The sequence below is a fragment of the Lolium perenne genome, chromosome 2 (assembly GCF_019359855.2).
Source record: "Lolium perenne isolate Kyuss_39 chromosome 2, Kyuss_2.0, whole genome shotgun sequence".
NCBI classification, from domain to species: Eukaryota; Viridiplantae; Streptophyta; class Magnoliopsida; order Poales; family Poaceae; genus Lolium; species Lolium perenne.
The window spans coordinates 54,727,889-54,740,197 of NC_067245.2; the positions used below are offsets into that span (position 1 = coordinate 54,727,889).

The 12,309-nt window shown below is 45.9% G+C and overlaps 1 protein-coding gene across 1 annotated transcript; it reads left to right on the forward strand.

The window, feature by feature from the left end:
* Positions 1-1,822: 1,822 nt before the first annotated feature.
* Positions 1,823-3,106, forward strand: LOC127328590 (putative F-box protein At5g15660). Its single transcript, XM_051355182.1, has one exon. It carries the CDS (start codon positions 1,823-1,825, stop codon positions 3,104-3,106), a length of 1,284 nt encoding a protein of 427 aa, XP_051211142.1.
* The last annotated feature ends 9,203 nt before the right edge of the window (positions 3,107-12,309 follow it).

Genomic DNA, 12,309 nt, shown 5'->3' on the forward strand with positions numbered 1-12,309 from the left:
CGATGAATAGGACGAACACATATTTTAATTTGAATTTTGAATGGAAAAATTTGAGCAATAAAATATTGATTATATTGCTTTATTTGAGAATATACCGTGGAAGATGTATCAATCATATAGAAGAGATGCCAAGATGGCTGATACATCGCCACAAATTGCTACAACTATACACAACACCACACAATAAGCGGTTTACAACGCCAACCCCAAGACACACGACAACCAAAGCTTGCCATGCACCATCACCCACAAACAATGGCGAGGGGCGGGGCACAGAGCTCCAGAATCGGGTCACACCCGAAGATGGAGACCTCGATAGAACAACACCATGGTCGCCCGAATCAATGTACTATACACTCATAAGCGCCTAGAGGAAGTCAACGAGTGGACAACAAGACCCGACCAATCCAGAGGAATTCATCAACCAAGAAGCACCATCCACGAAATACATTGCGCCCCGGAGGCCCATGCTCCAAGCAGCTGCCAACACCGACACCACCTGTAGTTACAGGGACTCGAGCAACCAAGGCGACACCTTCAAGAATGAAGCGACACCATGGTGCCTTCGTCGCCTGTGCCGGACCTAGGCTTTCCCCAGTGCTCGAGGTGAGGAATACGAATCAGGGCCGCAAATGACGCCTTCAAGGAGGAAGACGGCACTCGCGGGGGTCGCCGTAGCTCGCCAAAGGCATGGATTTCTCCTGGCCCCACCCAATGTCTAGCTGAACCGTGCAGATGGGCACAACATATGGCCACACCACCGCAGAGAGCCAAGCCGAGAAGACCACCGCACACCAAGCCCACCACTAGACGGGACTAGATGGTGGGATCCAGCCCACCGCCGTCTAGCTGACAGCCTCCACTGCGTCTCCCTAGAACCACCACCACAGCGTCGACCCGCAGAGGCGCAGATGACCGAGCGGGCCCGAAGCTCCAGGTAGCAGCTGCAGGGGCACCACCTCCGCGAGAGGAAGCACCCCCTCAGTAGCTGACCAACCGTGGCCGCGGCCGACAACGTCATCCCATGCATCATGCCGAAACCTCCGGTTGGCACGGCCTCAATCCACCGGCGCCGCAACGGGCCGCTGCAAACGAGGGCCACCACCCACTGCCACCTCCATATGCGAGAGGGCCACCATGCTAGGCCCCGCTGACCTTGCCGAGAAGCACCCCCGCAAAGGAAGGCCGCCGCCCTGCACAACCCGCCTCGCGCTGGTTAAGGGAAGTCCCGCCGCCGCCGGCACCGCGCAGGCTTTGCCCGACGGCGCACGCTTGCGGCGGCAAGGGAGGGAGGGGAAAGGGGGAGAGGGAGGGAGGGGGCTAGGGTTTCGCCCCTAGGCCGCCGCGGGGGACAACCCATGGTATGGTTGTATCTCCCCAAGGTATCAAAATCTATCTTGTTTATATTGTAATTCTTATCGATTTTTTTATACATATTTAGAAGAATTTCTGGTCAAATAAAAAACATGGAAAATGAGGGCACAGGTATTCAATACTGTTTGTGCCAAAAGCTTGTATACAATTGTGATGCTTGCTTGGAGAGACGTTATACTGGTGATGTTTCGTTTCGTAGCTCTGGGTATAAGATTTGATGATGGCCTTAAAGCTGGGATCGGGGCAACTTTGTTCTGTCAGCTGGCCGCTCGCCAATCCGAGAGAAAGATACGCGTTTTAAAGTCTGGGAAGAAATCCAGTTCGGAACAGAGAAGGCAAGTGATTCCGAGTAAGAGTAGAATTCGTTCATGCCATGTACCGATCGAGCACGCATGGCCTATATAAGTCGAGGAGCATAGCTCCCCGGTGCTGCATGTTCTCGGCGGACATGAAGAAAAGAATGAGGAGCAATAGGAAGCCGCAGCAGGGAACTATCCTTGATGAGCTTGTGTTCGAGATCTTAATCCGGCTGCCCGTGAAATCGCTGGTGAGGTTCAAGACCGTCAGCAAGGCCTGGCAGGCCACCATCTCCGACCCGTTCTTCATCCGTGCGCAGCTCGGCTGCTCCAAACAGCGACAGCGGCATGATCCGTGCTCGTTCCTCATCACCCCCCAGGTTTTACTCGAACCTGACTGCACCGCTGAGGATTATGGTGTCAAGGCCATGTCAACAGACATCCACTTCTACCGGTGGAATCTAAGAGAGTTCGACTGCAGCAGCACCACCACCACGCTCACCTGCAGGAGGCGCTTCCCGGACGGCGAGTTCGGGGCGGTGTCGCATCTGGCGCACTGCGACGGTCTGGTGCTGCTCCCCACCAGCACCAAGGCCTACGTCTTCAACCCGGCGACTGGGGATGTCCTTGCTCTGCCGGCGAGCCAGCGCAACATGCTGCGGAATGTCACGGCTCTTCCTGCTGGCCTCGGTCTCGATGCTTCCACCGGCAGATATAAGGTAGCGCGCTTCTTTTTCCGCGCCCGCAAGATCAAACGCTGGGAGATTGACACAATGGGGATGGAGGTATTCACCATTGGTGGCGGTGGTGAAGACGACAAGGACCCTTCTTGGAGAGAAACCCTGGTGCATCCACCCTACCCTGTCCACAGCGCGCAGACCGGCACCCACTGCAAGGGACATCTGCTCTTTTTCATCAATAAGCACAATCAGGAACAACCCCCAAATGGCCTGCTCCGTTTCAGCCTCCAAGACGAAACATTTGGTGTCACTCCGTTCCCTTCCAACATGGAGTCAGCGGTTGATGACGAAGATATTTTCGCCCAAGAGCTAGACGGGGAGCTATGCTGTAGTTACGTTTCCAAGTCTTCGCAACGGCTACTAATCTGGATGACAAGAGATGTTCAGGATCCACAATGGGGTTGCCGGTACGTAATCGATGTCCGAGATCACTGCCATCCGGTGGCCTCACGTGGCACCATGGCGGCGCTTGGCAGCGATGGGATTCTTTTAAGACGAGGCAGTTTTATCTTCCGTTACGACTTTGAAGTTAACGGGGTGAGAGAAGATGAAATCTTCGATATGAGTAGCCTAATATACTTTGGGCCCATCGAAGACACCGTGGGGCATGTGTGGAAAAATGTTGCCTGGTTCGACCTAATTAGTTACAGTGAAAGTCTTGTTCCAATTACTCAAGTGTACAGGCCTAGAATGTGATAATGGTCTTGAGCTGATGTCCACCTTTGTCTCTCCGGAGTCCGGACAACCCAAAATTTTACCAGAGCTTATCTGTGCGAGGCAGGAAGATCAGTTAGTGTTGGGTCTTGTTTTTTTACATTTAGAGTGTTACAAAACCGCGCAAATAAAAGTAGATCAAACGAAGAACAAGAATACAGATTTTTACGTGGAAATCCCAAACGGGAAAACCACGAAACGCACGGCGGCGCTCTCACTATAATTGAAGGAGTATTACAATACACGAGAGGACAGATCCTCTACGTGCTATCAATATGATGTAACTTTCTCTCATCTATTCTATGATTACCCTGGACTATATATAGGGGCAAACAACTCTCTTTCTTGGGACATGAAATAGAGTTGTAGATGTGCTACGTCTAGCACGGTTGGCACGCCGTAGTCTTTTAGGACTCCTTCCATAGTACAACAGGTAGATAGATTTTGTGTCATATTCAACAATCTCCACCTTAAGCCGAAATCCCTTGCAACAGTCATAGATAGCATCAACTCCTCAACTAAAGTCATTACAAGTAAACCTTGTGCCTTAAAACGTCCATAGGACTTATAAACTTCTCATGAAGTGAAATTGAGCAAATCAACAATAGGTCGTCTAGGAAACAACACAGTAGTCAACAAAGCAGACAAATAAACCTGGGTATCCTGTAAAACCCCAACAAAAGTCTGAGTCTGTGCCACTGACCTCAAATAAAACTGAAACTGCTCAATCATCAAATGACATAAGTCATCATATCTCCTGTAGTGCTTGAACGAGCACATAGCTCATAGTGCAACATCTTCCTCGTGCACATAACATTGTGAAGAACTTATCTCATGAAATCTGAATGTGCTACAAAACTGAAAGCACAAACCTCGGCAAACATACTCATGCAAAAGCATCTGGTACGAAGGGCATCACGTACACCAAAAACTGCCGACTCATAATGGTTAATGAAAATCCATGATATGGTCAAACACTGCCTTGTAGAACAACTGTCGGATGATGAAACCTCAAACATGCAATGAAGCTTCAACTCTGCAATAGACCCCTCTTGAAAGAGCAAAGACAACTGAATTGCACTGAAACTTACAGTACTAAATGTTGTAGTATCTAGCATAAAACAATCTTCTTCTTGCACCTCAAATAATCTTCATCACGGACTTGAGTAACAAAGCAAAACCTTCACATACATAACGCAAAAACTCGGAGAGCAAAGAGTATAATGCTAGCTACCAACAGGTATAAAAATTACCTCCTCATCTTTTTTTCTTTCAAATAACTGAATTTTGTTCTTCATGTAATTGCAGCAATATAATATCTGAAAGCATCCATAATAGCTCCCAACAGGCTATGATTCAACAAATTCCACCTTAAACTAAAAACTATCAAAAACGATAATCATACCAGCGGCAAATCATCGAACATAGGTGAAGTAGGATCCTCTTCTTGTCAGTCCAAACATCAACACACTTCTTTGTGAACTATCTGGTGCATCCCCATAATCGGCTTGCGCCAACAAACGCTCGCATCTCGACTTGCCATAGGGAAAATCCTTGTGTCACGAACTTACAATCTAGCAGCGGAAAGTCGTACTTCATAGTAGACAACAATAGATAAATCTTTGAACACAAAGTAGTACAAGTCCAACAGAAAAATTCTCTATAGAATTAAATTTACGGAGCGACAAATACAATATAGATAGCACCTGATTTTGTTCTGGATGTGGACGTAGAAATTTGGAGAACAGAAAACCAATTTGCAGCTTCACATGGAATAGCACTAGCGCTGCAGCGCCTTGGGAGTTGATCCAATCAAGCTGATCAATCTAGTACTTGGTTAATCAATCTGGCGTGTGCTGCTTCGGCTGAGGCTAGAGCTTCACGTACGAGGCTGTCGCATGGTGATTTTACGAACAGCAGTACCAACTCGCAAACCCAGATGCAAAAACAATCTGGAACCCTGCCGCATGAACACATAGAAAAACGGCGGTGGAAAGTGGAAACTGCAGCAAACCTGAAACGAAACGGTGATCTCGGCGACTTGACGGATCCTTGTTACTTGGTCCTCGATTAATGCTTCCCTGTGACTCGTACTGTGTCAATCGATCTGGTGAAGACACTGCCAAAATTACTCGACGCCTTTTGATCAGACTTGATACCGAAATGGGATCGCGATCTCCCTAGCGACGTAGATAAGAATCAGCAGTACCAGATTGCCGTTTCAAAAACTGGATGGCAGCGGAAAAACGAATCGCAGGAGTCCGCACAGAGAACACCGACTCTAGATCTAATGTCACAAATCACTTGATGCTGCAAGATCCAAACACGCGGTGCTGCCCCCACGAGCATAATGGAGAGGAATCTCCCGAGGCAACGGATCGATCTTAAAAACTTGCGCTCTGATACCACTTGTTACAAAATCGCGCAAATAAAAGTAGATCAAACGAAGAACAAGAACACAGATTTTTACGTGGAAAACCCAAACGGGAAAAACCACAAAACGCACGGCGGTGCTTTCACTATAATTGGAGGAGTAGTACAATACACGAGAGGACATACCCTCTACGTGCTATCAATATGATGTAACTTTCTCTCATCTATTCTATGATTACCCTGGACTATATATAGGGGCAAACAACTCTCTTTCTTGGCGGACACGAAATAGAGTTGTAGATGTGCTACATCTAGCACGGTTGGCACGCCGTAGTCCTTTAGGACTCCTTCCATAGTACAACAGGTAGATAGATTTCGGATCATATTCAACATAGAGAACAAAAGCTTTATTGCCCTTGGCTTTTACATCACCGATGTATGGAACCTTTGATTATTAGTACACCTACCGTTTCGTGATAGATGTCTTAGATTTGTCTTTTAGGCCTCATTCGGTAGGCTGGGCTTAAAGAGTTCTATGGTGTAATTTTCAAGACCAACTCTATGTTTCACGCTAAAACACTCCATTTATCGTTCGACAGCCTGGTCTTGGACAAGTCTAGCCTATCAATCCCCTACCATATGCTGAAATACTCGTCGGGTAGGATGGCAAACAACCGATTAGGATAGATCCACGGTGGATCAGCTGATTGAGTTGGTTGGTTACACCCCGCGTATCCCAGTCTTCGGTGAAAAGTGAAAACACCTCAACAACCAAAACACTTCGGTTTAAACTCTCAAACACACGCCTGCCGAACGAGCCCTCATGGGCAGGGTGAGTAATGTTTATTACAAACCAAGCGGACTATCAGAAGGGGGAGATAGACAACATTAACAAAATGACTCATACAAGCTGAAATCAAATGTAATATTCCCACCAAGTTAAAGACTAGGAGTCTATCACTTGCACTCTTCGATCTGAACCTGAACTGACGTACTAACTAGATTGTCCTTTACTGCCAAATTCGCGTCTTAATTTGAGGATGCATCGTGTGTACTGTCAGAATCACACTATCTATTACTTCTCATAATATATATAATGAGAATGAGAAGCGGATTGATGACATCTAATATGTTCAACAGTTTGTTATTACCAATTCAGTTTCATCTTTACGAAGATTAAACCCCAGCATAGCCATACATGCATAGACGCTTAGTGAAGATGCAAATCTTAGTTAGAGCATGTCTAACAGGCCCCTTATAACCCACCCACCCCGTAAAATTCCGGCGAGATACGGGGCAGGCGCGGTTTGGGCCGTCTAGCAGGCTCCGTATTCGGGCCGCCCCGTTTCGGCGGAATACGGGGCCCAGGAAATCGCACCCGCCGCCCCCTACTTATACTGGGCGCAGGTGCGAGTGAGGGGTTAACCCCTCACTCGCAACCCTAGCTCCGCCGTGCGCCGCCGCCTCCTCCATCCTGCTCCGGCGAGAAATTCCTCGCTCCCCCGTGATACGTCTCCGACGTATCGATAATTTTTTATGTTCCATGCCACATTATTGATGATATCTACATGTTTTATGCATACTTTATGTCATATTTATGCATTTTTCGGCACTAACCTATTAACGAGATGCCGAAGAGCCAGTTGATGTTTTCTGCTGTTTTTGGTTTCAGAAATCCTAGTAAGGAAATATTCTCGGAATTGGATGAAATCAACGCCCAGGGGCCTATTTTCACACGAAGCATTCAGAAGACCGAAGGAGTCACGAAGTGGGGCCACGAGGTGGCCAGACACCAGGGCGGCGCGGCCCAAGGCCTGGCCGCGCCGGCCTGTCGTGTGGGGCCCTCGTGTGGCCCCCTGATACGTCTCCGACGTATCGATAATTTCTTATGTTCCATGCCACATTATTGATGTTATCTACATGTTTTATGCACACTTTATGTCATATTCGTGCATTTTCTGGAACTAACCTATTAACAAGATGCCGAAGTGCCGATTCTTTGTTTTTGCTGTTTTGGTTTCAGAAATCCTAGTAAGGAAATATTCTCGGAATTGGACGAAATCAAAGCCCAGGGGCCTATTTTCTCACGAAGCTTCCAGAAGTCCGAAGGAGAGACGAAGAGGGGCCACGGAGGGGCCACACCCTAGGGCGGCGCGGCCCCCCCCTTGGCCGCGCGGCCCTGTGGTGTGGGGCCCCCGTGCCGCCTCTTGACCTGCCCTTTCGCCTATAAAAAGTCTCCGTGACGAAAACCCCAGTACCGAGAACCACGATACGGAAAACCTTCCAGAGACGCCGCCGCCGCCGATCCCATCTCGGGGGATCCAGGAGATCGCCTCCGGCACCCTGCCGGAGAGGGGAATCATCTCCCGGAGGACTCTACGCCGCCATGGTCGCCTCCGGTGTGATGTGTGAGTAGTCTACCCCTGGACTATGGGTCCATAGCAGTAGCTAGATGGTTGTCTTCTCCCCATTGTGCTATCATTGTCGGATCTTGTGAGCTGCCTAACATGATCAAGATTATCTATCTGTAATTCTATATGTTGCGTTTGTTGGGATCCGATGAATAGAGAATACTTGTTATGTTGATTATCAAAGCTATGCTTATGTGTTGTTTATGATCTTGCATGCTCTCCGTTATTAGTAGATGCTCTGGCCAAGTTGATGCTAGTAACTCCAAGAGGGAGTATTTATGCTCGATAGTGGGTTCATGCCTCTGTGAATCTGGAGGAGTGACAAGAACCACTAAGGTTATGGATGTGCTGTTGCCACTAGGGATAAAACATTAGTGCTATGTTCAAGGATGTAGTCACTAGTTACATTACGCGCAATACTTAATGCAATTGTCTGTTGTTAGCAACTTAATACTGGAGGGGGTTCGGATGATAACCTGAAGGTGGACTTTTTAGGCATAGATGCAGTTGGATGACGGTCTATGTACTTTGTCGTAATGCCCAATTAAATCTCACTATACTCATCATGATATGTATGTGCATGGTCATGCTCTCTTTATTTGTCAATTGCCCAACTGTAATTTGTTCACCCAACATGCTGTTCGTCTTATGGGAGAGACACCTCTAGTGAACTGTGGACCCCGGTCCAATTCTCTTTACTGAAATACAATCTACTGCAATACTGTTCTACTGTTTTCTGCAAACAATCATCTTCCACACAATACGGTTAATCCTTTGTTACAGCAAGCCGGTGAGATTGACAACCTCACTGTTTCGTTGGGGCAAAGTACTTTGGTTGTGTTGTGCAGGTTCCACGTTGGCGCCGGAATCTCTGGTGTTGCGCCGCACTACATCCCGCCGCCATCAACCTTCAACGTGCTTCTTGGCTCCTCCTGGTTCGATAAACCTTGGTTTCTTTCTGAGGGAAAACTTGCTGCTGTGCGCATCATACCTTCCTCTTGGGGTTGCCCAACGAACGTGTGAAATACACGCCATCACCCCCTGACCTATCTCCTCTGCCTACTTAAAGCCTTCATCGCGAAACCCCCAGTACCGAGAGCCACGATACGGAAAACCTTCCAGAGACGCCGCCGCCATCAATCCCATCTCGGGGGATTCAGGAGATCGCCTCCGGCACCCTGCCGGAGAGGGGAATCATCTCCCGGAGGACTCTTCACCGCATGGTCGCCTCCGGAGTGATGAGTGAGTAGTTCACCCCTGGACTATGGGTCCATAGCAGTAGCTAGATGGTCGTCTTCTCCTAATTGTGCTTCATTATCGGGTCTTGTGAGCTGCCTAACATGATCAAGATCATCTATCTGTAATGCTATATGTTGTGTTTGTTGGGATCCGATGGATAGAGAATACTATGTTCTGTTGATTATCAATCTATTAGCTATGTGTTGTTTATGATCTTGCATGCTCTCCCTTATTAGTAGAGGCTCTGACCAAGTTTTTGCTAGTAACTCCAAGAGGGAGTATTTATGCTCGATAGTGGGTTCATGCCTCCATTAAATCTGGGACAGTGACAGAAAGTTCTAAGGTTGTGGATGTGTTGTTGCCACTAGGGATAAAACATCGATGCTATGTCTAAGGATGTAGTTGTTGATTACATTACGCACCATACTTAATGCAATTATCTGTTGTTTGCAACTTAATACTGGAAGGGGTTCGGATGATAACCTGAAGGTGGACTTTTTAGGCATAGATGCATGCTGGATAGCGGTCTATGTACTTTGTCATAATGCCTAATTAAATCTCACTATACTCATCATATCATGTATGTGCATGGTCATGCCCTCTTTATTTGTCAATTGCCCAACTGTAATTTGTTCACCCAACATGCTTATTCTTATCGGAGAGACGCCTCTAGTGAACTGTGGACCCCGGTCCATTCTTTTACATCGAATACAATCTACTGCAATACTTGTTCTACTGTTCTCTGCAAACAATCATCATCCACACTATATATCTATTCCTTTGTTACAGCAAGCCGGTGAGATTGACAACCTCACTGTTACGTTGGGACAAAGTACTTTGGTTGTGTTGTGCAGGTTCCACGTTGGCGCCGGAATCCCTGGTGTTGCGCCGCACTACATCTCGCCGCCATCAACCTTCAACGTGCTTCTTGGCTCCTACTGGTTCGATAAACCTTGGTTTCTTACTGAGGGAAAACTTGTCGCTGTACGCATCACACCTTCCTCTTGGGGTTCCCAACGGTCGCGTGCTGTACGCGTATCAAGACTGTTTTCTGGCGCCGTTGCCGGGAAGATCAAGACACGCTGCAAGGGGAGTCTCCACTTCCAATCTCTTTACTTTGTTTTTGTCTTGCTTTATTTTATTTACTACTTTGTTTGCTGCACTAAAACAAAACACAAAAAAAATAGTTGCTAGTTTTATTTCATTTACTGTCTTGTTTGCATTCTCCATATTAAAAACATAAAAAAATTAGTTGCTTGCATTTACTATTCATCATGTTTCCTTTTAATTTTACTGTAAAAGATATACCGGTGGGATATGGGTCTATAATTGGAAGAGATAATATAGAAGAATTTTTCACCCATGTTAGTATGCACGAAGATCTTAAAGATATACCCCTGGCAAAAGCTGTCCCTACTTATGAAGATGCCTCTGTTTGTTTGGTACGCATGATGGAAGCTAGATTTATTAGTCTCAACCCCATAATACAACACATGTTCCTTACACTTTCTGATATGGAGAGGGGAGAGAAGAGAGATTTTGTTCTAAAAGTCCTAGTGCGAGAATTTGAGGATATAGCCAAAGAAGATAGAAAAGTTTTTAGTAAGCATGAGAGGCTTGGTATGATCACCGATTTTAAAAGAACAGTTGAAAAGATGGATATGGATAGAATTAAGTACACTAATAACGTTAATGATGGTGGGGAGATTAAAGCACCAATACCTTATAAGCTCCTAGCAATGCATGAAGCTCTAGATGATAATTATGCTTGGCTTGTTCCTGAAAATTTGTTTGATGAGAGTAGCAAGCCCAAGACTAATGAAAAGGGAGCCTCTGAAACTTATGTATCCAAAATACAATTCATGGTTGAGAAAACTCCAAACCCCGCTGTATATGCATCATCTCTTGATAACACTTGATACACACTTTCTGCGCCTAGCTGAAAGGCGTTAAAGAAAAGCGCTTATGGGAGACAACCCATGATTTTACTACTGCACTTTTGTTTTATATTTGAGTCTTGGAAGTTGTTACTACTGTAGCAACCTCTCCTTATCTTAGTTTTGTGCATTGTTGTGCCAAGTAAAGTCGTTGATAGTAAGGTTTATACTAGATTTGGATTACTGCGCAGAAACAGATTTCTTTGCTGTCACGAATCTGGGCCTAATTCTCTGTAGGTAACTCAGAAAATTACGCCAATTTACGTGAGTGATCCTCAGATATGTACGCAACTTTCATTCAATTTGAGCATTTTCATTTGAGCAAGTCTGGTGCCTCTTAGAAATTCGTCTTTACGAACTGTTCTGTTTTGACAGATTCTGCCTTTTATTCCGCATTGCCTGTTTTGCTATGCTTGATGGACTTTTCGATTCCATTAACTTTCAGTAGCTTTGTGCAATGTCCAGAAGTGTTAAGAATGATTATGTCACCTCTGAACATGTGAATTTTAATTGTGCACTAACCCTCTAATGAGTTATTTTGAGTTTGGTGTGGAGGAAGTTTTCAAGGATCAAGAGAGGAGGATGATACAATATGATCAAGGAGAGTGAAAGCTCTAAGCTTGGGGATGCCCCGGTGGTTCACCCCTGCATATTTCAAGAAGAATCAAGCGTCTAAGCTTGGGGATGCCCAAGGCATCCCCTTCTTCATCGACAACATTATCAGGTTCCTCTAGTGAAACTATATTTTTATTCCATCACATCTTATGTACTTTGCTTGGAGCGTCTGTTTGTTTTTGTTTTTGTTTTGTTTGAATAAAGTGGATCCTAGCATTCATTGTGTGGGAGAGAGACACGCTCCGCTGTTGCATATGGACAAATATGTCTTTAGGCTTTACTCATAATATTCATGGCGAAGGTTGAATCTTCTTCGTTAAATTGTTATATGGTTGGAAACGGGAAATGCTACATGTAGTAATTGGTAAAATGTCTTGGATAATTTGATACTTTGCAATTGTTGTGCTCATGTTTAAGCTCTTGCATCATATACTTTGCACCTATTAATGAAGAAATACATAGAGCTTGCTAAAATTTGGTTTGCATAATTGGTCTCTCTAAGGTCTAGATAATTTCTAGTAAGAGTTTGAACAACAAGGAAGACGGTGTAGAGTCTTATAATGTTTACAATATGTCTTTTATGTGAGTTTTGCTGCACCGCTTCATACTT